Consider the following 27,563-nt stretch of genomic DNA (forward strand, 5'->3'; position numbering starts at 1 on the left):
GGGGGGTTCCGGCTCCGCTGGATGGGGTGTTGCGGGCTCTACCCCACGCGCGACCTGACCTCGCGCCACGGGGCGGGCGCGGCCCCTCCCGCCGTCACGTGCCCGCGGCGGGGGCGGGGCCGCGCGCACCTGCGGCGCCGCCGCCTTTGTGCAGTGCAGGTGCGGTTCCCCCCCCCGCGCCGTGACGTCAGGCGGCGGCGCGCGGGGCACGATGGGAGAATCCCCATGTTTTCCGACAGATGCTCGCGGCGCGGCGGCGTGAGGCGACGCCGCGGGCTGCGCTCGGCGGCGGGCGGGACGCGGCCGGGGGGGGCCCGCGCCGCGGCTCTTCCCCCGCGCCCCCGCGCCATGGCGGCACCCTGAGCGCCGCGCCGCAGCCCGGCGCCCGCCGCGATGCTGCCGCGGCTGGGCTTGCCCGGCTGACGCCCCCCGCCGCCGCCCGGCCCCATGCGCGCCGCCTCCCCCCGCCTCTGAGCCGCCCGCCCTCCACCTCATGGCCGCGTCCGAAGAAGGCACCGGGTGCTTCCTCCCGCGAGGCAGGTCGCAGAGCGACCCCAGCGTCCTCAGCGAGCCCGCGGGCACCGCCGCCCCGCAGCACGCAGGTAAGCGAGGACCCCGCGGCGGGGGGGCGCGCGCCGTTTGCGCGGGGTCACCATGGCGACGAGGGGAAGCGGGGCCCGAATGAAGCGCTGTCCGCCCCGGGAAGGGGCTTCGCGCTTCGCGGGGAGGAGCGCGGGCACAGGGGCTGCTGCTGCAGCCACAGGGCGGAATCGACGGAATATAAATAGAGCGCTGTGATTAGGTATTGTTTTCTTTCTTTTAAAACCGGCTATTGATGTTCACAGCTTAACTTCACTTTGAGGAATAATTCTAGAGGTTTGGTGGTGGTGACTCAGTAATTTCAGACTGTCACAACCTAAGGAATGACGATCTCTTTAGGAGAAAAAAAAAAAAAAACTTGGAAAAACTACATCAGTTTAGTATGATGCAGTCACATCACCTTAATGTGATGTGACTGCAAGGAAAGGCCCAGCAACCAGCTGGAAGCAAAGACTGGGAGTCAGTTTATATAAACCTAGAGATCATGCCAGAATAGGAAGGTTTCTTTATGAGAAAAGGGCTAACCGATCACATTAGTAGGGACAAGCATGGGATAAGGCAATGAATGGGATGTCGCTCACTGCTGCCCAGTGCGCTGAGCTGTGCACCTAGGAAGGGGCTGGGTTTTGGGCAGGCACTATCAACCTGCAAGAGACAGAGACAGTCCCTGAATGCAATTGGGGATTAGCCGTTATTTCCTGCTTTCTTCAGATTAGTGAGTAAATAAAATATTCCAGTCTCCTTTGAGAGACCTGCTACAGTGCTTCCTTCTGAAGCAATGAAGATATTAATATATGTGCAATATTTTAGGTTTTCCTACTTATTTGTCTTATCAAGCAATTCTAAGCACCTTGCTCTGCAGCAAAATACAAATTAAATTAACAGAAACAACAGATGATTTATCTCTGATGCCCAACTGTTCTGATACCCGAAGTAGAGGGAACAAAGGACTCTTCTAACATGAACTGCTCGACTCACTCCCAAAGGGGCAATCTTGACTGAAAGAGGAATGTGTGTTTCTGCCATTTGATTTCTGAAAGCAGAAGTGACTAATGAAAGGAAAGGCATATGAAATCTCAATTTTTAACTCCTCCATGTTATTTTTTGCTAGTCAATAATTTGATCTTTTTGAAATATGCAACAAAGAATGTAAACAAAATGTCTGACATATAGACAAAATATTTTAAAATGTTATGCTTTTCTGTAAGGAGAAAGAATTATCAGTACAAAGTAGTATTTCCTGCCCCCTTACTACAGACTTGGTAAGATAAGACAGTGTCCCCCTTCTGCCATTGCATGGCAGAAGCTATACTAATGCTCAAGAAAAGAGGTCTTTTATGGCATCATGATACACAAACAACAAGAGGGAGACAAAAGGTGATAAGTCAATACATTTTTTGTGCAGGCTTGCATTAAGTAGATATAATGATTAGTGAGTATAGTTAACAAGTTTGGTAATCTTTTCAGGTTTTCCATCTATTTTAAATTTATGTATCAAACAGTATTTGACACCTATATGTCTAGCATTGATACTGAAATGAACAGATATTGTTTAAATAATAATTCACCACAGTAATACCACATTGTAAGTAATCACTATAAGCATGTACATTCATCTATTCATACATTCATCTATTCAAAAAAAGAAAAATAATTGATACGACTGTGAGTATATATGCCAAACCATTTAATTGCATTCTCATCTTACTTTATTGTTCTATAAGCTAATTTTGTTATTATTATATTATCAATGCAATCATCTGTGGACTCTTAAGTCAAAAGAAAGTCTTAGAAGCACTAAATAGTACAAAGTGTGGTTTACATCCCAAGCCTGCTTGAAGATATAAGCCCTATAGAGGGAGGTAAAAATAAATTTTCTATTTGACTATGTAGGATTCGTTGTTTAAAACCCAAATGTACGCTTTATTTAAATTTGAATAGTACACTTAAATTATATAAACAAATAATGCAATAGCAAAGTAAGGATTTGACTGAAGGTTCCCTACAAAACATTCCTACTTTCGTGTGGCATTTGAATGACACTATATTCCTGCCAGAGACAGAGTCTTATTTTGTCATAACATTTTTGTGAACACATGCTGTGGTCAAGCATTATTCTGCACCAATTCATCAATCCATGTCTACTCTGGGAAAGTATAGCCAAGTAGGGAATGTGGTAATAGATGAGCCCAGACTGTTTTCTAAAGATTTTCCTTATGCTTTGTTTGAAGTTCCAATTTATATTTCTCCTCTTTCTCCTAGTTGTTTTTAACCCACCTTTATCCAGGAAAATTCAAGAGCACAAAAAGCTGGGAATGCAGAGGTGGCAGCATGTAGCTTTTCATGTACATTACCCCACTCTCTGATGCAATGCTTAAGTTTCCCTTCTGTCTTGAAACAGAGACTCAACAGTGGTACTGACTGTACACTGCAAGGTTACAGGACTTGCCTGGTGTCTTGCAGGAGTTCAGAATCCTTTATCATGGGACCACCTAATCCTTTTTATCTGATACTGAGTAATGTAAACATCAGACCTATGGAATTTGGGATGAACAGATTGCAGATGTTAACTTACCTTCCTCTTGTTCACTGGTTAGCTTTCATTTGCAATTTTTTTCATGGACTGTCACTTGAGGTCAAATCTCAATGGAAGGTTTTCCACGTGCAACTAAAGTTACAGGGTTTTAAGAGTGTATATATATTTAAAAAAAAAGCTAAAAAGATAAATTGCTCTTCTTACATTAATAGCACACGATAATTAAGTAATTAGCTGGTTCAAATAGTCTTATATGTTGATTTTTTTTTTTCCAATTCTGGAAGTTAATAATCCTGACTGATGCCAGTGAAAGCTGAAATTACTCCAAGCTTTGAACAATCAAGGTTTCAGGATAAAACTTCTTATCTAGTATATTTTTTCTTCACAAAGCATTCACTGTAGAAATGTAAAGCTATCTATTACCTTGATTTACTGGAACAGATGTTATCTTGACAGATCACAATGAATTTCATAACTAAATGTGTTTAAAAAAAACCACTTATATTAACAAATGCTACTGGCATCTTATTAAATGTTCTTATAGTAAGTTAAACACGATGTTCAGTACACTGCTCTGGAGACAGTTAATAGTTACTTAAACAGAGATACAAGTTTGGTGATTTAGATCTTTCACATGCAGCTTTAATTAAACAATAGTTCCTCACAGTGAACAATTAATATATCATAGTCATTGTCTAGGAAGGAAATACAGCTTAGTTATCTGTGGCAGGCTTTACAGACAAATAAATAATCTTCTCCAGCAGTTAAGTAGTGCATATATCTCCTACTTTTAGCACAAGGAATACTGGAAAAAGTATAGAAAAGGTAAGGAGGAGTGAATGATTCTTTGTTTTAATTTTTTTTTTTATTTTCTCCTTTAAAATAAATAATGCATTTTAGCCTGTTCCTTAAGGTGTACTTTATAAGAATTAATATAGCACAACAAACACTGGACTTCATATTTCAGTCTTAATTTAAGCACACTGTCACATTAAGTGTGCAAATCTCATGTCCTGAACTTGAGAAACTCACCTCAAATTACTGCGTCTTCCTCAACTATGTTTACACTATGCTGTCTTTAGGAAGGTTAATTTCACTTCTGTTATTGTGCCATGACTTAATGCCAGATTCATGGGAAATGAGCCATGATTAGCACAACTTTCATTTAGAAATTCTCATAGGAAAGATTTTAAAAACCAGCAGCCTCTCTCTGCTGCAAATCAAGAGAATTGGGAGAAGGCCAGAACATCCTATTGTATCAGATTTTATATATCAACAACTTGTTTGATTGCAGACACGGCATTACCTCTGAAAAAGTCATCTGTCTAAACTACGCAAAACTACTCTAGAAAATATTACATCCTGCCATAACTTCAAAGGGAGTTTTGGGAAGAAGTGTTATGAAAACTGAAAACTGATAAAATACTATTTACACTCTAATTAAAGCAAAATTAAAAGGTGAGAGAAAGTGGTTAGAAATTGACAGCTAGCACATAAGAACACAAAATGCAAGGAGCAATTTCATTAATCCTAGAGATCACAGTTTTTGTTTTTTCTTTTTTTTTCCCTTTCCTTTTCCCATCCCCCATCTCTCTAGGGAAGGATCAAGGGAGGGAGTCTAAAGAGGCCAGGGATATGAAATTCAAAACAGATTTCAACATGACCATCTATTTGAGAGACAGTTACAGGAAACCAAAATATTGGTCTCATTATATTCTTCCAGCAGTCAAAGGGCATTAAAAAGATCGACAATCTCATTTGGTTTGTAGTCATAGAAAAAGTAGGGCTTCACAAAACAAAGAGGGGCACACCCTGTCAATGCTAGGTATTACCTCATAAGAAACAGTGAATCATGACAACATGAAAATGTCACCCCCTAATAATTTGGGAATAATCCATTTTAATTTGTAAAAGTTTAAATTGGTGCTATCACATTTTGCCCTTTAAACTGCTACTTTTCCTCCCTGGCATCCTCCAATTAAAGAATACTTTTTCAGGACTGGCACTACTGAGTCCTTCAGTAGTCTACTGTATCTGCCTTCTCCTCCAGTGTAAGATCTGTGCCAAGGCAAGGAGCTGTTGCAGCGCAGAGAGCAGTGTTAGACCTCGTCAACAGCGGCAGTAGCATAATTTCTAGCATTCTACTTGGAGAAGACTGATTAAGCCCACAATGGAGAGAAAGTAGATGCTCAACCACTACACTATGCCATGGTGTGCTTCAAGATCTGGCAGTTAAAGCTACTTCAATATAGTTGTTCCAGACATGTACAACTATGTCACTGCCACACACTGATTCACCTATTTTTTTCTTTCATACTGGTGCTGTATGTAATCAGCAGCCTTGAGAACTAAAGTAAGTTGAGGGAGATCTCAACTGCATAAAACTTCAAACTACTTCATCACTGTTTCTAGTTATCATAATTCAAAAGTTTTACAGCAAGAAACATTCTCGTAAGCATTTTTGCAGGATGCTAAGAGCCTTGATGTGTTTTTCTTTTTCTTTTTTTTTTTTTCTTTTATATTGTCTTTGTTTGGACTGCAAGATGATCTGTTACTCAGAAGACTTGTGTGCAATATAAGGACATCAGTCATGTAATAAGGCCTTTAGAAAAATTAAAATGAAATAAAATGTTAAGTACAGAAATATTCTTGCGACTTTTTTCCTCCCCTTGTTTAAAGTTGTAAACTAACTTGGATGGACTGTGTCCCTCCCTTCATATGACTTCCAAGGGTTTCCCATAGCTTTTCAGGGTTGATTTATACTGCTAAATGTTTTAACTAACATTAATTGCTGTCATATTAACTCTTTCAATAAGATTCCCCAGCTTGAGTTTTGTGCATTAGGTTTTGTTGGGGAACTTCCCAGCTTCGTGCTGGGAAACTCAGCAACTGAAAAGCTGTGCTTTTCCTCCTTTTCAGTCATCAGGAGAGTGCATTGGTTCATGGAATGATGCTGGAAGCTAAGGACTGGTAAAGAGGTTTGAAAGCTCAGCTTAATAGCATGTTAAAAGTAAAGTACAGTAGATTTCGACAGCAAATGCACTTAAGGAAAAAAGGGAAGGCACGAAAAAGTCGGGATACAACCAGAGTGCAGAAAGAATGGTGCCAACATTCTGAATCTGCTCAAGTGTTTTTTTTTTTCCTGCAAATCATGTTCATTCTAGGCACATAATTCAGAAAAAAAAAATGTACTAAACTTAAAATATGTGCAGAAAACCCAAGCCAAATAGTAGCAGAGTGAGTAACAGGGCAGGAAAAGATGCTGTTGCTGCCTGACAGTTGGATGGTGCTGTCATCCTTTCGAGGTCATTTGGACTAATGCAATTTAAATCAGGAACGTACAAGATTACCTATGACATGTTTAGTTCTTACATTAATTTTCAACTTTGATGTTAACCATTGAGCCAAACCACCTACTGAAGGTGTTTCTCTCACCAGCATGATTCTGGTCTGGATTTCGTTGTCCCGTATTATCCAGCAAGTTCTGGCTTGAGAGTTTATTTTCCCGGCATCATATTTCTTTTGGAATAAGAAATGTGTCAGGTCTCCTACATCCTTTCCCAGAAGTATTAATTTATGACTGAAATTAAGTAAGCTAGGCAGTGCTTTTGCTCCGGTTTATGACTCTATCTTTTTTTTTTTTTTTTGTATATATGGAGCTTTATTATATTGCAAATTCCCTTAATAAAGTCAGAATATTTTTGTTCTAATCCAAATGAAAGGCTACCACCAGAAACTTGTTGTTCCACATATATTTAGTTCCTCATATGATATCACAGGGACTATACTGGGAGATAGAAGCATTCAGGAGGGACTAGAAACATACAGGACATTAATTTATGTTCCAATTTTAATATCCTGTTTCCTTCTACCCTGAAATCCAGATTTCAGTCTCAAAACACTCCCCCAAACATTTCTTATTTGTGGGAATGTGCAGTGTGAATCTTTTGTGATGTAATACCAGGAAAAAAAATCACAGTATTACTTAGTACTTCAGTGCTAATTATTGTTTTACGAAGAGGCCACTGAGCTTTTTGGAAGCTTGTTTCCTTTCTCATTAAACCCTTGCTGATCTGATCGAAGTGGACGCCCAGTCTCTCCCCTGCAGAGGAACTTCCCTGGAGGCACAGAATGCCCTTCTCCCCTCTGTCCCTCTGTGGTAGAGGATCTCCTACCCTGGAGCCCCCTCCCCAGGGCACCACTTGCCACAAGGCAACTCCTTTCCAGCAGTTCCAGAAGAGCAGAGTAGTCTCTGCATATGGGAAGAGCACAATGGGCATAGGGCACTGGGGTAAGCTGCACCACCATGGACGGAACCAACACCTACTCATTTTGCTACTGTCCATACTTAGGTGTGTGACGGGGGAAAGTATCATTATGTCAAATATCAACAAGACGCATGCTTAACATGCTGCTTTCAGCTGGCTGCCTGGTTATGTGACTAATTGGAACTGTAACTACCTACTTTGGTTTTGGGAACTCAGGACAGAGATTGGGGACATTACATTTTAATACTGTTTTTGCAGTAGTTAAATGAGATCAGTTAATATGTGTATTGTTCATTTGGAGGGATTTTTTTAGGCCTCTGCAAGATTGGACTGTTCCCATTCTCCCACCAAGGAGACTTAGTGGTTAGCCAAATATTAGAATCCCATAAATGAAATGCAGAACTTTAATGGGAAAAAGAAGTGTTTTACATTTTTCTTCCTAAATCTCAAGTTGGCAGGTAGCTTGAATGTTACTGGAAAGATTTTTAAACTATTTAAACCTCTTTATCCAAGAAGTGGAAATACTGATTATATAGCATCATAACATAGACTGGATTTATACAAATCAGGTCAGCATATGGGAAACACTTGGAAGTGCTGTTTTATGAACTTCTTTTCCTTACATAAAAAATTCTGCATTCTTAAGTAATAAATGAGGATCCTGTTTTCCTCCTAGCTTCACAATATATTTTTCCTGAGCAGAAAGATGGGACATAATCTCACTTTGAAATGTGGATGCTAATGGGACTGTCACAGTGCAAATGTTTGCTCTTTTCCCACATTACAGAGAGCCAGTGCATTGCTCCCCTGCTATTCCAGGTGCTTGTTACTTCTCTTATTCTCATTCTACTAGCAAAACCCTTGGGTCAGATTCAAGATTTGGTCTGAACTGGAGTATCAGATTTTGAGTAGATAGACTGTCATGTATCAGTGAAAAGCATTTTCACTAGTTATCTGATCTAGCAGTTCTGGAGATATTTCTGATATCCTTTGTTTCTCACGTTGAGTTAGAATTAACTTCTTAGATCTAGAACATTTTCCCATATTCCTGTGATCCCCCTCCCAGGCACCAGAAGGAACCTAGCTTTCTTCACAGCTAAGCTTTGGTTGCAGCTACAATTATTTTGGCATTAAAAGCAGTAGGGACGGCATTGCACACTGTGCAAACAATGCAGGATTGATTCTTTTCTTGGTATCCAGATAATGCATTTGCATCTCATTGAAAGAAATCTTAGGTCTTGAGCATACAACCTTCAGAGCATGCTTTATGAGAGAAAAAGTGCTTTTTCAGAGTTGCAATATCCCATAGATCACACAGAAAAGTATTATAAGTCACTTCTATACTCTCTACAAAGGGCATTTCTGTTTCCCTCCTTAACTCTTCAGATGTTTTCATGCGTCATAACAAAAACTGTCACAGATTACAAAAAAAGATTCAGGCTCAGATTCTCCAAACACAGATGTCTAGTCTGAGTAATATCTAGGGGCCATAACTGAAATAGATACATGATTATGCAGGTACTGTGCAGCATATAAAGAGGAACTGTTCTGCTTTAAGTAGTTTGCAACCTAATTTGAAACAAAACAAAAACAAAAGCAAAAAGCAAACCCAAAAACCAGTGGTTAATCCAGAAGTGTTTCTCGTATTTTACATATGGAGAACTGACATTTAATAACTGGCTTGTCTGGGATGTTATAACATTATGGCAATGTTTTAAACAAATGTGTGGCTTTGTGTTATAAATACCTAGAATCAACTACTCTGATTTCTCTAAGCAGGCCAGCCTTATAAGTACCAATGAGTAATAAGGCTAAATATGAAACTTTCATATAGCTTCTCAGTGTAGCTAGAGTTTATAAAATAAAAGACTCTTTGTGCCCATTAAATCCCATACATTTGTTTGAAATCCAGGTTGATTTATTGTCTAATGAATACACAATCTATATGTGCCCTGGGGAGCACATCACATAACTACTTCAAGCAGGCCAATAGCTTCATGCTTGAGTCTGCATTAATATTTCAGTAAGAGGATGTTAATCAAGCAGTATCTTGTTTTGCTTTCTAGAGTACAATAATACTCCCTAATCACACATGGTTCACACATGCAGACCTATGATTATATCTAAAGAAAGACTTATGCATGAAGCACTTTATGATTGTTGCATTTAATGAAGAGACAGTTCATGTGTTATATTCCTTATTTTTTTCCCTAACATTCTCAAACTGTTCTTAACCAGCAACTGGATACAGATTACAGCATTTCATCAAACAGTGAAGCCTCCAACACCTTTTGAGGATTGCTAGATCCCCTGGACCATGCAGCTTTCCCTCTGCCTTGCCCATACCACTTTATTATGGTCTGTCCACTGCCTTGCCCATACCACTTTATATATGTCTGTCACATCTCATTCAGCCACTCGCGCAAGCCTGCATCTCACCTGCCAACAGCCTGCACGGAGACTTGTGCTTGTAGCCTTAAAAGCACGAGACATGTTCTGCTGGGTCAGAACAGTGGTACAGCCAGCCTGGCATACTGTTCCTGACAGCGGCAGTAGGAGATGCTATTTAGGGAGAGCAACCAAGCCAGCCTTGAAGCTTGACACAGCCTGGAGGACAGCAGAGGCACTCTTGGGAGACTGCGTGAACCCAGAGGAAACAAAATTAAATGTTCAGGGTCGATCACGTAGATCTGAGTTCTTATAACGTACAAAAGTGTTGACTTTGGGTAAGTTTGCCCACTATATCCACATAGGACAGCCCTCTTAGAGGAACTCAGACCAAACGTTAGCTGAAATCAGTCTCCAAGAAAGTTTCTTTCCTCCTGCAGCTAGTTTAGTTTTTCATCATTAATAATGGGAGTCTGTATGGAATACTTAGACTGAGCAAACCTTCCCAACAGAAGGGGCTGGCTACTATTTTACAGAGGAATTACACACTCTTCCTTATCTCCAAATCTTGCCACGTAAGAGATGCGAGGAGGGTACTTTCTAAGAAGTTACTGTGTTTGCCAGAACACGTCAGGCTCCAGAGTTAAAATGCTTTCAGCTATGTGTGAAACACAGAGTTGTTAGACAAGGGACAGAAGTGGATGACAGATGGTTTAGGACTGGAGCCAGGAAAGGCCCCCATATAATATGCAGTGTCACAACATTATTTCATTTGGACCTGAGAAATGACCTTTTGTGGTGAGAAAGGAAATAGTTAAGAGAAGGGTTTCCTCTCAGCCGCCACAAATTATGGCCACTGCTGACCACCCACTTGAGGGACCCTCTGAATTAGGCATTGCCATGTAAGTGAGCATAGTAGTGGGACAACTGGATGGAGAACCTTAGGATCTGACCTTCCCGATTCGTGTCAGCAGCAGAGAGAAAGCGACAGCAAAAGTGAAGGAAACAGTCACACAGCGGTGTCCCTGCGAGGCTGCTAATGGTGGTTCAGACAGTGGGGGCACTTCGGGAAAAACTGCAGAAAAGAGGAGAAAAGTTACACAGGCTTTCAGTGGCAGTCCTAGGAAACCCCAGTCAGGATTATTTGACAAATTCTGCTCTGTTTGCTGGTTTATCTCCTGTTAACTAAATCCTCGGTCTCTCTGGGTTGCTGACAATACATGGTAATGTATATAACCCTGGCTTGATTGGGTTTCTCTGAAGTTTATGCTATGCAGATGGAACTTTTATAATTGTAATTCTACATTTATGGTGATGGAAATAAAAAACAATCTGAATTTGACTTTTTTTTCTATTATAGCAGCTCTGCAGACTGTGGGTCTGTATAGCATAGCTTTGGGGGATTGCAGAGATTTCAAGAAGGGCGTCCTTTTCTCAGAGCAGTTCAGCTTAGCTTTGGCTGAAATACATATATTTTTTTCCATCGCAGTTGGTCATTTGACTTTGCTGTAACAATTTTGTAACAATATTTTGCGAAATGCCCAGAAATCAACAACGAATACTAATATTGGAATACTAGCTATGCAGAGAAAACTCTAGAAATAAGATGGAGCTGAGTTCTTTTGCTCATGCAAGTTCTCCCCTTGTTTACCATTAACTTAGAATGATTCATTTCTTGCATTTACTGAAGAAAATGAATGGGAAAATCAGAACTCAGATAAACCCCTCATTTCATATTTCACATATGAAATATTTAACTCTAAGGAACTTAGCAACCTGTAACACTGCTTATTTCAAGTGAGGAAAGAAGTGCCACCTAGGAATTCCTTATCATTTAGAAACACAACATGGGTCCTGAAGAACATACTGGCTTTACTGTAAATGCAAACTGATACCAATTCAGGATTGGATTCAGGATATGAAACAGAAAATTACAACTTCACTAAAACCATGACTCTGATAGATCTGTAACAGCAGCAAATATCAGCCATTGCCCGATGCTAGTTTACTTGAACCCTCAGAGTAGTGGTTACTTAACAGATGACATCATCAGATGCATATTTTCTTAAGGTAAAGATAGGGTACGTGAACGACAGCTGTCAAGATAGATAGCAAATATGGTGCTATCTATTGGGTATTATGTTATAGGTTTCCTGTTGTATTTCAACCAGAATAATAAGGTGAAAGTAAGCCAAGTAAAACAGATAATTTCAAGAAGCAGAAGTACAAAGAAGTGGCCTTAAAAATCCAGAATATTCTGCATGAATGAAACTGTAATAACATGGACCTGTATCTCCCTTCTTTAGTTCAGCAAACTATCTCCGAAGACCATAACACTACTGTGTGCCCAGTGGTGCTTCTCCTGCCTCACCAAGTTAGAGCTTTCCTCTACTCTTTACTCTTCTGTTTTCTTGTGAGAAGGTAGAATTTTTTGCAGCTTTTTACTTTCCAATCTGTTTTCATTACTACATTTTTTCACCACTTTTCTCCCAGCTAGTTGGAGTCCTTCCTCTTAGCTAGCACTTTACTTCAGTTTTAGCAAATGAAGCAGCTTCCTGCTCCAGATGACTTTCTCCTGAATGGTTCCTTTGGGACCAGAACGGGTGTTACTACTGCAAAAACAAAGAAACCAACAAAGCCTGCTTTCCTGTGGCTTCAGCATTTTCAGTCCTCAGTTTGACCTTATACTGTCAAAAATCTCAATTATCACTTGTGATTGGATTCTCTATAGTCTAATGAAGTGTTTGCCTGGCTAAAAACATCCCCCTTAGGGCACTCAGAGTCCCTCCCTGTTTGGGTGCTTTGGTGAGTAGCAAAGCTGACTTCACATTGAAGCTCTTCCTTACAGGTAATACTTAATAGGGTCAACTAGGATCTTTTTTCATGAATTATCATTGTTGAAACTTGCCAGTGAACTCTGAAGTTATTGTGAGAACCTGAGATCAAAATAAATAACCTTTCTCTCTTGAAGCAGAATCTAAGACCAAAAAAATAGAAGAATCTGTTTTCATTATCTTTCTGTTCCATTTATATTTTTCTTAATCTTGCTCTAATATCACTATTTCTAGAATTTGTTTAGACCTTATTCCAACACACCAAAGACCTTTCTTTCTTCTGCCAATCTCTTGGAAAAAAACTGCCCTATCACCTAAGGCATTACTCATCTGTCTTATCTGGGAGAGAGTGTTTTATATAATCATCTCTCTTTTGTCTTGCACTTGCAAAAAAATCAGCCACTTGCCATGCTGGATATTAATATTTCCCTACTAGAACTGCCCATTCCCATTGAGCATTTTAGACCCATGTTTTGTTTTGTTTTGTTTTGTTTTTCATTAAAAAAGCAGACCTGCCAGGAGCTTATGCATTTTGAGATGATTTATTTGGCTCTTCTAATGAAGTGGTTTTAAAATAATTACGTTATTGAAAGTCTTTTCAGAGACTCAGCTCAGACAAAATCAAATGTCACTGAAGTCAAACCCCCTCTAAATGTTGGAAGGAGTGCATATAGGCTGATGCTTTCACTCTACCCAAAGGGACAGATCTCTCAGAAAGAGCAGAATATATCTTTCTAAATATATATATTTCTCATCCTATTAAAAGAAATGGAAGCCTACTTCTGGTGGGTTTAATTAATTAGCATTTAATTCCAATTCCCCTCCCAACTCCACTGAAAAATTCCCCTGCAATTTGTCATCAAAGCACTGCAGGATTCTTTTTTAGATCTTGGTAGCTGATATAAAGTTGACTGAGAACAAGAACTACTTTTGAACAGATTAATCTAAATATACTTTTCCAAGTAGAAAAATATGCAAAAGCAGGTACCCTAGATTTTCAAAACTGACTTTGATTTTAAGTAGTTACTTGAAGAAAAAGGAAAATCTCAGGTATTAGATGATATTTTTTAAAAATGATTTTTTTTCAAAGCAATATTTTTCCTGCTTATGTTAATTATCTGATTTTTAGTCTGATAGCGTCTGCTTAAATGAAATTATACAGACTTAGAAATATCTTTTATGACAGAAAGAGACAAGTTTAAGCATACCAGGGCCAATGGGAATGCATGAAGTTTGGGGATTTTGTTGTTGTTATACATCACAGTATTCCCATAATACAAGAGAGATTACGGAAGTATGAGGTAGTCTTATTTTGTCTGACATTGTAAAGAAAGAAAGACTTAAAGGATTAGTCTTGATAACTTAGCTGTTTCTTTGCAACATATTGTGATATAATAGGAAATAATATAGTGCGTATCTGAGCATAAAAGAAAGCCTCTGGTCAGAATCTCGTTAATGCCAGAAATGACTTAAAGCGAGCTAACAGCCCCAGTTTTCTGTCCCAGAAATGACAACATAAGATGTGACATCTCTTATTCCCATACGGCATAAGAGCATATCATGCATATGATTAAGATATCATTCAACACGACTAATTCCTCAAGATTCAGTTCTCTTGTCATTGTTAGAAACCTAAGGACAGTACAAGAAAGCTGGATTAGGTTTTGGATAGTAGCTGTTGCAGTGACAGGGAATGAAACTATCTAGCTGTTCATTCCCAATGTCTGCTAAGATGGATGAGCTACGGAGGCAAAGCGGTAGAACTGCTCCTTATTGAAGTCAGCTAACAAGGATGTACATAATTTACACATTCAGTGGACACAAAGATTCACTCAGTGTCCTAACAAATCGCCATAATGAAGCATTTGCACACCCTCCCCCCACATTTATATGCATGCTGTTGCTCAGCTTGCACCTGCAATGATGGTGAATAGATGTGTAATTGCATATATCAGTTGTTGAAAGAGCAGCTACTACGCAAGGTCTAGAAAGCTTTACACATTACTTTTTTCTACATATTTCTATGGTTGGCAACTTTTTGGAATATGCTTTACCTCATAAATCCCACTGCTCCATTATACAACTCTCAAAGACTGTTCCATGAGGCCTGTATCAACTCCCCAGATGTTTGTACTGAGTCATGGAAAAGTTAGAAACCGGTCAAGGAGCTCATGTCTGCTCTGGCATTGCAGAGCGCTGAGTCTAGAGCGCTAGAATGAGGGCAAGTGCCAGAGAGCCAAGCTGCAAACAGACTTACATCCTGCAGCTGAAGAAAGTTATGCAGAAGAGTTTGAAAGCTGCTACTAGAAGATTTTCTTAACAGTAACAAATACCATATGCTAAAATCTGGGCCATTGTCCTGCATGTGTTGCTAATGACAGCACAGTGTTCTCTGCCTACGGCCTCACACCTTATGCTCCCTTGAAACTACTACAAACCTGTAATCATGTCTTTAGAGAGGGCACTGAAACAGTTAATTCACAGTACTTCATTGAACATCCACGCCATGTTAAGATTGTGAATTTTTTAATTATACCCTTTTGAACAATTTCTATTCCCTTATTTCCCATATGGCATATATCTGTGTATACAACAGAAATCATTGATAACTTTGATATTTAATGTCCTCCAGAACGCACTGATATTTTCTGTAGGTTCTTTATCCATACAACAAACCTGACCCAGTGCCACTGTTCTCATCTTGTTGTTTGGATTCCTTTCAGAATCTATGACTTCAAAGCAACTACTCCAAAATAATATGTCTGGAGTGGTTTTAAGTAGCTGCTTCATTCGTTATTGTTCTTTCCACAACACACTTTGCCTCCTGAGATGTGAAGAGGGCTTCACGTATTCCACTGCCATGTAAATCTATTTGAGGTGACAATCTTATTCAGGATTATTTTTCTGGAGAGATGGGTTATTTATAGCAATTGTTTGCAAAAGATACACATACAGTAACATTTTCCTAAAGTGGATCCCAAGTATTACAGTGCTTTTGTTTAGTATTATCCATTTCTCTGAACATCAGCAAATTTGAAGCTATTCCAACATCAGATTCCAGCAGCAGTGATATTTGAATAATATTGAATAGCAACATTGCCTTTATTTCTGAGCATTAATTATGGCTTTTGATACCATTGTTCATCAGTGTGTTGCACTGAGGATAATGGGAACTCACATCTGTGCATCTAAGCCAATACTTCACTGCAAAACTTTATTTGTATCATTTAAATTCATGGACACCAAACTGTCATCCTTTCTCAGGCCTTATTTTACCATATAAACCATATACATTGAAAATTGATATAATCACTACTTAATAGCAATATCTTATAAGGAGGCTCTTTTTAATAATTGAAAATAATAGAGTAGGATTCTCCATAATAAGCAAACTAATATGCAATAGAATGTTTTTCTCTATTTCACAAGTTTATGCCCACTTTATCAATAAGCGACATGAACAAGTTATCCCAATTATCCTGTCCTAATACCATAATTACATTTTGTATGGTCTCTCCTCAGCAATAGCTCTGGTAATTACAGTCTACACATGGTCCAGGAACTGATGGGGGAGGAAGGGAGTTTTTTGTTGCTGTCATTGCTTGAATAGGTATTTAAAACTATGTAGCCAGATTTTTCTCCAGTGCATCTACTCTCAAGCTCTAGGATGCGAAGAGTACTCATCAGGTTATATAAAATTTTCATTTTTTACAATTGTTGCTACAAAAATAGCAATTGTGATGTTCTTTCTCAGATAAGGGCAGGTGAAGTTAGGGCACAATCTTTGTCCCTAATGGCCACATGTAAAAGATTGTTCAAAATCTGAGTATATTAAAGACTGAATTTCAGCCTATGAAGTACTGTAAGAGCTGTTCCAGGAAGAAGCATTTGAAGCATCATAAGAAGTGAGTGTTCCTCTTATTGATAATGAATTTATCAGTCTCCGATTAAAAGCCTGAGTCGTTAGAACAGGTTTCGAGGATACGAAATCGCCTGCCTCTTTGCAGGGATGACCCAAGGCTGATGACATAATTAAAGCAAGCTCCGGTGGCCGGAGCAGCTGCCCGCAGTGTGCGGCCTCAGCAGGCTGGTCCACACTCATCACGTTACGGGCCAACCTAAAATTAATCTCCAGGAGTGTCTTGATTCTCAGCATACACTCACATCAGAGCACAGTGAGTCAGCCTGGGCTGCAGTGAAGCAGGTACTGAAACCCAGTAACAATCCATGTTTGTTCAAATCGTAATCAAGTTCCCACTTCATCTTTGCCTTGCTCTACTAAATTTTATTTCAGAGCATTTGTAAAATGCACAGGTAAAATACCAAAATTCTCAGAGGCAAGGTATCAAATGGTCATCTTAGTCTAGAAACACACTTGAATGGTCCAGTCTGTTCTTGTTTGGGTAATTTCTCCTACAGGTTATAGTAGTCTCATTTAACAAAAGTAGGTAACATCTGTGCAAAGCAAAATTTGGATACTCAAGCACATGTTTTTCACACACACACAAATAAGCTTAATTAAGAGTTGCATTCAGTCACAGAGGGAACTGACAAGGTATTTGATGAGAATGGAGCAATGCCACTTGTGTTTGCTAGACTTACAGAAATTTCATTTTGAACACTCTTTGCAAAAATAGTCTGGAAAGTATAACCGTAATCCAGTCAAAGGCAATATGCAGATAGAAAGTAACAAGATGCAAATATATTGCTCTCCAGGAATTATTTGCTTAGCTATAATGAATAATCATTATACCTAAACAAATTGGATTATAAAACAAATTTGAGTCACTCTATAACCTTAATTAGTAATTATTAACCTTCTGAACCTTACTGACCTTTTAACCAGTCCAAAAAAAATGCCTTGCCTCGAGTTCCCTAGCTGACCTGTATAGCTTTCAAACTGAATTTTATTTAATTGATCCTGACCGGAAACATGAACAAGTTCTATTTCTCTCTCTCTCTCTCAGAAAAAAACAAAAAACCAGAAATTGCTAGAAATAGCTAGTCAAAAGTGATAACCAGTGAGAAAGCTCTCCTTATTTCTTTTTATAGTCACAGTTTGAATTTTATGCATAGCAGTAGCTCTAAGGCATTGAAGCTATTGGATCATTTTTAACTCTACCTATTATATGAACTGATTTAAAAAGGAGAAAAACCTACTCAAATATATTTAAAGATAAAAGCAAAACATGAAACACAGCATTTTGAATGTATGCCAGTGTCTGCATCAATAACATTCATGAGGCAACAGCATTCAAAAACAACCACCCAGCGTCCGAATTCACAGCCTTAGCTATTCCTGCAGAATCTGCCAGAGTTACTGTATGCAGCTTCATCTCCACTGTGCTTGAGGATGGCAATCATGCATCCCTGCTACGGGCTTCATTTTGTCATTAGTTTACACCAGTTTTCACCAGTCACAACAGTAGTACAAAAGGTGGCCCTATTCTCAAATGGGGAATGTCTCAAGAGGAAGCTGTTTCCTTACATGCAGTGTGGCTGGTACCAAACATACTCAGCCACCTGTGATTTCTGATGGGCTACAGATTTTCAGCCAGATGAAAGTGGCTGACCTTAGTGGAACGAGGGTGTAAACACCCAAGGAGGAGCTGAAGTGTTCTCTTTCCTCTCCTTATCTTTCACTTTCTCCCCCACACACCCCCATTATCTTTAAAAGCTGTTTAAATTGCTTTTTTTTTCTGGGCAGAAGAGAAGCAAGGTAGCTTCTTACCAGAGTAACTGCCTTATTCTCTACTTTAACTGAGGTGACAAGCCTATGTACCACCACATCTAGGAAAACAATCTTGAAGAACCAACTTGGAAAAGTCATCCAGTTATGTATAATGAAATGGAGCCTGAATGGGGTGCATAAAACCCACTCTTACCTACAGAGAGGGTCATTAATTCCTACCACACAGTTCTGAGGATTGCACCCACGCGCGAGTTCGCAAGCACTGCAGTGCCTGCTGCCGTCCTTGGAGAGGTCTGGGATAACAGGACATCCTCCTGTAGCTGTAACGCTTGTTAGCACAGGCTTCTGGGCAGCCCGGAGCACCCACATTGAATGACAAAGTTGTCTAGTCCTGTATTTGCTTTTTATAGCCTACATTTGCCAGCATTTGAATCACCTCTTTCCATTATATTTATGCTTCTGGCTATTGCAAAGGGATTTGGGTTGCTTCGTGCTTCAGAGGGTTTGGTACCCAGTGCCTAAGAGCAAGGTAGAGTTCAGACCGTGGAAACCACCCCAGCACAGAGTCATGTGAAACTCAACAGGAGATGGCCTAAGAAATGCCACTGCATATTAACACTCTACTTTAAGGACAGCAATCCAATATGCTATTTATTTTTTACTGTGCTTTCATAGCCTGTGTGTATATGGGATGTACGTATTTTATATACACTGACTACTATTTTTAGTCAGAGGATATTTGCTTCAAGAAACTCCGATAACATTCTCACTGTTCCTTTCTTCACATCTGTTACAACCTCGTGGTTGACTTACCACACCCAATTATATCTTCCTGGGACATTTCTTTTACCAAAGTCATACTGAGTGAAGCAAGAAATTGAAGTGTAGAGAGACTCAAACGAGAACCAAAAGAATCCATTCATCTGCTAGGATTACTACTGCTATGCAAGTGAGAATGTGAAAATATTTTTGCCTATTCTCTGCATCATATGATTTTAGATATAAAGAACTTAATTCGGTGCATGCATTAGAAAGGTGTCTTCACGACTAGAAGACACGTGTTGTTAACGTAAAGGCTAAAAAAGTCTTTTAGTTCCCATTGAAGAAAAAAGCTGAACCCCTATATACTTCAAAGAACCCCTACATGTAGACTTGGACTTTTCAATGGTTCTCTCTAGTAAATCTGGAGGCTAGAAGATCAGTTGTCATGGGAACGGGCAACAGATGACTCAAGAAAACAAAATTAAATGTTGGCTTGATGTCAACAGCTAATCTAGTGCCCTGCCAACTAAAATCACAGTTAACACGAACCATGCCTAACAAGCTGTGATTTGAACAGAGTTGCAGCCAAAGATAGAAGGTTCTCACCCCATGAACAGGAGAACATGTAAAAAATTGAAACTAATAAAAGGACCCAACAAGTTTGGGAGCAGTGAAACTTGAAAAACCGCTGGTTATAATTATTGGGTTAGAACCTTAGCAAGTATAAATCAAAGTTTGTCCTTTGACATCAAAACCACGATACCAGATTAATTACTAAATTAAATCATTTCAAGATCTGTCTTAGCAGTTTCAAAATTGCAAGATTGATAGGTGCTGGGACATTGTCCAAGAACAGTTTTAATTGCGGTTTTAGTACATCTGTTATCTAGAAAATCCATTCTTAAAATGATATGCTTAAATATGTTAGCTTGCAAAATAGCTTATAGCATAAGAATGCTTGGAATTTAGACTTAGAATTTAAATGAATACTGCTTTTTGCCTTAAGAATCATGTCTTCCTTCTTTTTTCATCATCAGTAGACTTTTTGGCATAAAGGACTACATTAAGGGCTTTAATTCAGAGAATATATACATATATATATATAAAAAACCCTTTATTGACAGTGATGGAAAATGCAATCTCAGTTAAGAACAATCCACTAATACTTGGCTCTTCCTAGTGACTATTGATTTAGTCCATATGGAGTGTAATAAGAAATAACAGAAGTGCATTTAGAGTGTGTTTACACAAATAGGGACTATGCAAATCCTTGCAGTTTGATTTATGAATGTAAAGTGGACTAATTAAACTGTATTAAAATCTATATGGACATGCATGTCCAGAATTAAAGTGAGCTCATTTAATTTAGGTCTATTCTTTTCCAAAGTAAATGAAGTTAAATTGAATTAAGATTACTTTAATTCTAACACAGTATTCATGCAAAGTTTAGTGTGGTTTAATTAAGCCGCTTCAAGCACATACTGTTAGATAATTTGGATTAATTTTTCTAAGCATTGCCATGTAAACAAGTCCTTAGATTCACATAAATGAGGACTACCAGGCTGAAATGTCTTTCTGTGCAGTACTGTGTCAGTCTGGTTACTTGAGCAAATTTCAGTCATTGTTTTTGTTTTGGGATTTCCCATATGCATATTCCAAGCTACCTTCATTTGGAGCATTTTCTAACCTTATCGCAGTGAATTTTACTGCCTTTAAGTTTATACCAGAATTGTATCCATCACAACATATTAACCTACATAACCATTCTGATTTTTTAGAAGTTTTATGCTGTCACTATAGGTTTGTTCACACTGATGGATTGCCAAAATCCTATTCAGGATCTATGACAATTAGTCTTCTTGAAAGTAAAGCACTCTTCGGCTATATATGCAGTAACTCTAAAGACCTCATTTACCTTTTTACCTATAGAAAATTCGTAGAGGCCTTTTAAGACTGCATTCAATATGCATCTAGATGAATTTAAGGAGAGGAACAGATTCATATAAATTGAATAATCCAAACCCATCTCCTTCTTTGAAATCCAGAGTCAAAAGAAATTCAAGTCAGCTAAACCCCGCCTCCTACAAAATTCCTAGGTTTGTGAAAAACTACATGCATCTGTTTAAGGGAGCAAAAACGTATATCTGCCTCAGTCTGCATATGTTTCTCCTCTGGAAGGGGAAGTTGAGGAATAGACAAGGAGAAGGGAAAAGAAACAGGCTTTAGCTGTAACCAGGCAATGCCCTGGGTAGTGAGCGTGCCTGGGACATTGCAGACATGTCGTAGATTGCTTCTGAAAGAATAATTTGTAGCTGCCCTATCATTAAGGAAAGACGGAGCTGTGCTGCAATATCGTGTCTTCTGGGATCGTGCAAAGTGTGATTTTTGCTCAAGACTGCACCTACAGGCACAGCTTAGCCCCTGTTTTCTACATATGTAATTAAAAGAAAAATAGATACACATGCAGTACACAATTCTAATTATACAGCATGTATAGATAGTTGTACTGTGCATTGCAAAGAGCAAACGAAGTTACAAACTTTATCTCACATCTACACATGCATTCTATTCCACATAGAAGGTGCTGTAAAGAATATGGTTGATAAATAAAATTTTAGGCCTAGATTTTTATTTTGTAAAATACTCTCTAGCAAGATTGCTTATTTCCACCAAATGTTTTATTAATTCATGATTGCTCTATTTTTTTATGGGCATTTTGACTTTTTAATGAATCAAGGTTCCTTTCTATAGGTTCAGGTTCTGAGCTGACCTTGGTGCTGAATATTACAGCGCTCTGCTCAGGTCCCCGTTAATAAATCACTGAACAGCATTCCCAATGATAAATTATAGAGATATTTGTATATTATAAGGCTACATATTATGTTGGTCTATGTTGGTCTATGCTAGACTTATTACAGGATTAATGTAGAGCCTGCCTCAAATTCTTACAGCAATTTTTGAGTGAGGTTGACTAAGAGAGGCCCAAAACAAGAGTCCATGAAAATATTATTGGATAAAAATTCAAACAATTCATCACTCACGGATTTGGTTACATATATATACATATATATATATATACACATAAAATCCAGTTTTAATCCTCAGAGCAAATGAAAATATTAAGGCTATGGCCCATATGGCATACAGTATGCTTATAGTTACTTATTTAATGATTTATCTTTTATATGGAGGACGGAAGTCTATTTTTCAGAGCAGACTTCATAAAAAACAAGTACTTTGACAAAGTGTGCAAATTCCCTTCTCAATGGGTCAGTCTTTTGAAAGATCACCAAAATTTTGCATGAAAATGTAGCAGACATTGTGAAACAAATCTCATGTTGTGAAAAGAGGTAGGATAAAATCTTAAAGGAAATTACAACTCAATGTTACTGCTCTTTGACCCTGCTCCTTTCATTTGCTTTTATATTGTCTGTCATCCATGATCATCCATATTTCAAGTTACATCCTCTGTAATGATGAATTTTAGAAGTTACAAAGATCTTAACAGGTGAGAAGTACATATTGTGTGTGGTATTAGATAATATCTGTTAAACTTCCCTGAAGCATGTATTTGAAACTCAGACTTGCCATTTCTGTTGCAACTGAAAAAAATCCTGCTAAGAAGTTGATCAAAACCAGCTGCTGGTTACCTACAGTTGTTTTGTTTCTCCTGGTCATGGTTTTTGCTCAGCCAAAACGAACTTGGCTTGCTATTTCTTGTTCTACAGAAGTTACTCTAGCTGTCTAAGAGAGTTGATAATTTATAGGCTTCTAACTTTTTCCAACTTAGGACAAATGGAATTTTCTTTTGTGCTTCAGGATTTCTGCTTGAAGGTCAAAAACATACATTTGGGACAGCTGTAAATACAGAAGTAAATAATTTATAGATGTGGCTATGCATTTTATTTGTAAGGGTTACATAAACAGATCATAGGATCATAGGGTACTTGAGGTTGGTAGAAGTCTCAGGAGATCAGCTAGTCCAATACAAAGGCTCCTTGCGAGGCAATCAAGTTTTTAGATTCACAAGGAATGCTATGGCTGGAAAACAAGTTGAATTATGAAACTGTATCTTGTGATTGCAGAAATAATGAGTATGCAGCATTATTACATTTATTTTTTCTGTTGAGTACCTTAATATGAGCTCTTACTCCTGTGATACTAGGTGACAGCAATATAAAATATGCAATGTTACATCTTTCACTCCTTTTGGAGTACTACTTATATATAATTAGAGTTAAATTACCCTGCCTTCATTCACGCTGATAATCTCTCTAGATAATCAAAATAATGGTCAAGAGAAGTATGTGTGATTTAGTGATATGAGTAATATTGGCAGAATATGTCCTTTTCATTAACTGCATTCTGGTCCTCACTGCCTGAATAGCACTTAGATTTTGTTTTTAAAAGTTAGCAAATGCCAGCATGAATGTTATTATGATAAAGCCTTAACTGAGCCCCTATGTCCAGTCTTTAATGGTGCAATCTTTAATTGCATGGTCATATACAGATATGTTTCCTATACATAGCTTTTGTGCATTTAACTTCGGGTCCTTTGACATACTTCCACAGTTGCTATTAACTGTACCATTCACAGTTGTAGCTATTGATAATATTTCCTATCTACCGTATTCATTTACTGGATTATAAGCAATACTGATAAAAAAGCTCTTGAGTTCTGACAGTGTGGTTGGAATATTGAATTTATCTTTCTTTATCTTTTATTTCATACTTAAGATTGGGATTAATGATTTTGCCAGTAGTTCAGCATTACACTGAATGTCTTTTTTCTGTTTAGTCATGGAAGGCAACTCGCAATGGTATGCCTTTGAAATAATCATTTTAGACCTATGTAAAACTGAAGCGGTAATGACTCTCGAAACCTGGCTGTGCAAGGAACAGGCAGCAGCTACCTGTCCTCTCAAGACAAGGCACAGTCATCAAGAAGAGTAGCTACACAAAACCATATATGCAAAATATAGACAGTCAGAAAAATGTCTATAAATTCCCAGTCTTTCACTATTTCCCTCTTTCTCCCTTACAGTAATTTCTGGGCTTTGACAAAATTTTACACAATCCAGTTGCATAATGACCTTTCAGTGAACCATTAAAATTGCTTATGCATATACCGAATTTTTATGACAGATGATAAAAATAAAGAATGACAAAATGCCTCATTGAGAAAACAAAAGGAACTTATCGCCATATTTATAAACTAAAAAATCCTACATAAGGATGATCAAGAGACATAGGGATAATGCCATCTGAATTTTATGGCTTTTGAAGATAACATATAGGACATTATAAAGATGTTTGCAAGAATATATTAGAGCATCTCATTCCCCATTCTTCTGCTAACTACAATATTATTTCCAAATCAGAAAAGATTTAAGATGCTAATTATTGAAATAGTAGCCATGTGCTACTATTTGTATGTGTACGCAAATAAAAAGGTTTTGAAATAAAAAGGACTTCTTCAGGTTACTGACAAGAGGAAAACAAATCTTTCATTCCACAGTCTTTCTAAATCTAATCCCAAAGATAACTAGGATGTTTCTGGTCCAAAGTGTAGTTGTTTCCAGTCTATATAAGCAGACTTCTTCTCTAGGTAGTCATTAGATCTGACAGAAGAAAGACTCAAAAACGAATCCACATACAATTTATGAGTTTTTAAGAAATACTGAATAAATTATAGGTATAATTTCATTAAAACCTTTTTGAGAGGGATTCTTCAAATGCCCATTTTTCCTCTGTGTCAATGTTTCAAGGAGTCTACTGATTCTTTTTCAAGACTTCTAAAATTAGCACTGAACATTTGGATATAGAAATTTTCACATCTTTTCTGAAAAACAGGAATCAGAAGGAAAGCTCCTTGGAGATTTTCAAGAGGTAACATAGCCTATTTGACTTCACCCCCTCCTGTCCCTTCCTCAATGGGGAAACGAGCTTTTCAAATAGCTTTTCAAGTACTCAAATAGGATTTTGTATGTCCAATTTGTGCTTTAGTCATTACCTGGGAGCTTTGACAATTTAACTCCCTTTTAATGAAAGACTTTTAAACAACTGTATAATAAAACATAGGAAGATGGAGTGTTGCCCAGCTTCAGTGAAATGGCTCACTGGTAGGTAAGAATAAGACCTCTTATATTTTATCCAAAGAACGATCTATCATTCATAAATAAATAAATATCTCCTAAAAGAATAATACTGGCAGCTGAAATACAGACTATTCCATCCAAAACTATTACTACATGCACACAAGTTTAAATGAAAGATTTAGGGTGCTCTACAAAATATGAAATATATGAACTTGAATACATTGGCACTTGAAATATATTGGTTCAGAACAGCTTAGCAAAAACTTCGTTCTCCATTGCATGGAGAGCACTAAATTGTATTACGGCAGTTGAGGTTCTTGAAGACATTTCTAAAAAGGCATGAATTCGCTTTAGAGATTATTTATCCTTGTAAATTGCCAGAGGTGCTGCACATATGAAAGTATAAAAATGACAGCTCTGACTTTCATGAAAAAAACCTAAATTAAAGCCTAGGTCCTATTAAGGAGGAAAAAATCTATTTTACATAGGGTACTGGAAAAAACTGAATCTGAAGTTAAGCTTTTGGGTAATCATGTCTGAGGACAAACCTTTTTCAGCATGTTGATTCTTCCGTTAGCTCCATCCTTTACAAAAAGATTTGACTTGCATTTCTTTCAGCAGTCTGCCTCACAAGTCCTCCAACATTATATGTGTGTGGCTATGACACAACTCTTCCACTGATAAACTGCCAGTTCTATTTACCTAAGGAATTCATAAACACTTCTAAAGCTTCTAATACAAGCAAAATTCAAATACTTTAATGTAAGCAAAATACAAATACAAGCTATAAGCTTTGTTGCCCTTCCCTTCTACTAACCTTTTATTTTGCCCTACTTTACCCAGCAGTCCAGTATTCTGACCACAGCCTTATCTAGCCACCCAATTTTGGCACTCCTTCACTGACAGAAAGGCCAGCTCTGCCCACCACAAGGTGAAGAGACTTGAAGGATGATTCAACATCTCTCTGCTTCTTATGATACAGCACAAACCACTAGACTTGACAGCACAAGCCTGAGTGATTACAATAGGAATTACTTCCTGAATAACAATAAAATAATGGCCAGATTTTGACTGATGAGAAAAGATAACATCAACTAACAAGCTTTTACTAAATACTGAAAAATTAAGATTTTTTTTCATGTTTTCATTGCATTCATTCCTTACGATTTTGAACATTACATAGTTATATAAAAATAATCAGGAAACCTAGACTTATCTAAATGCAAAATTTCCATATTTCTGTACCAGTTCCCCATCTAGAGACCACAAGATACATGAACTACAAGCATTATATTCAGAAAATTTAAGAAAGTCCTTAACTACATCATATATATGTATATTCTGTAATAGATATATATATAGAGAGAGGGAGAGATGTATATTTTCAGCTAAGTTATGTCATTGACCTCAAAAGACTCTCAGTGTTTTTAATAGAAAGTACTTCACTCAATTTATTGAGTAACTGGCTGTCCACTGAAGACTTGTTTATGAGTGAAAGACCATGTTTCTGATTTACATGCATTTATTGAATAAAAATGAATCGCTTGCACTATGCATGCAACTACCGCATTTTTCTCAGAATAAGCAATTTACCTGAGTTGCAATGGATCATACAGTCACTGACTGCTTAACCTATTTTGGAAAATGAGTGTAGGCAGTTGTAAAAGATGCATAAGGAAACATATATATTTAATATGTATTTTGTGGGGGCAAGAAAAAAATGATTTAGTTTAAATACCTAAGAATTTTTTTAGAAATCTGTTTAGCTATTTCCTCCTCAGATTTTGGCAATTCTCTAGCCATTTTAATATTGTAGTGGCTCAGTGCTCAGGAGTGGACTTGGCCCAAAAGCAATTTCAAGAATTGCATGACCTAATATCTACAGATGCAGACACTGCTCAGCTTATTTTAAAAATATTTTGCTTTAGAAGTGAAAAATGGTATCTTTGGAACACAAGTTTAATGTCCAACATTTCAAACCATAAACAGATGTAAGATAAAAGTCTTCACTAGAAGGGGCATGATATTTGTGAGCAGTCAAAAAGGAGCTAAAGCAGCTGCAGAATGAGATTTCAGCAAAAAAAATGTGAATATTGATTAATTTTTAAATGTGCAAGAATTCCTGTACCTGTGCTTTTGGCCACTTCTGTATAGCCACCTTGAAAGCACTGACTTTCTAAAATCAGACCTGTTTTTCACTTTGATCTTGTCTTCTGCATCAGCAGGATGGAATAGTTTTGAACAGGGCAGTCATTGTGGTTTTAAGTCTGCTTTTGCCTCCATGCAAGAAAACCAGTGATTTTAAATTTAGATGGTAATAATATGTTCCAAATGACGGAATAATGTACAAAACCATTCTGAGATATGGCTTGCTTGAAAGCTGCT

The 27,563-nt window shown here is 38.0% G+C and overlaps 1 protein-coding gene across 2 annotated transcripts in view; it reads left to right on the top strand.

Annotated features, from left to right (window-relative positions):
• Nucleotides 1-432: 432 nt before the first annotated feature.
• PHACTR3 (phosphatase and actin regulator 3) overlaps nucleotides 433-27,563 on the top strand; it is a 99,045-nt gene continuing 71,914 nt past the window's right edge. Inside the window, exon 1 of one of the 2 annotated variants that reach the window (XM_088528887.1) lies at nucleotides 433-602. In XM_088528887.1, coding sequence (XP_088385013.1) covers nucleotides 494-602 — 109 coding nt within the window. In that variant the 5' untranslated portion in view covers nucleotides 433-493. The remainder of the gene's footprint in view (nucleotides 603-27,563) is intronic. The other variant, XM_010226131.2, reaches the window with a different exon arrangement.

The sequence above is a fragment of the Tinamus guttatus genome, unplaced genomic scaffold (genome assembly GCF_059628265.1).
Source record: "Tinamus guttatus ecotype Peru unplaced genomic scaffold, ASM5962826v1 Tinamus_guttatus_pri_ptg000027l, whole genome shotgun sequence".
In the NCBI taxonomy this organism is placed as follows: Eukaryota; Metazoa; Chordata; class Aves; order Tinamiformes; family Tinamidae; genus Tinamus; species Tinamus guttatus.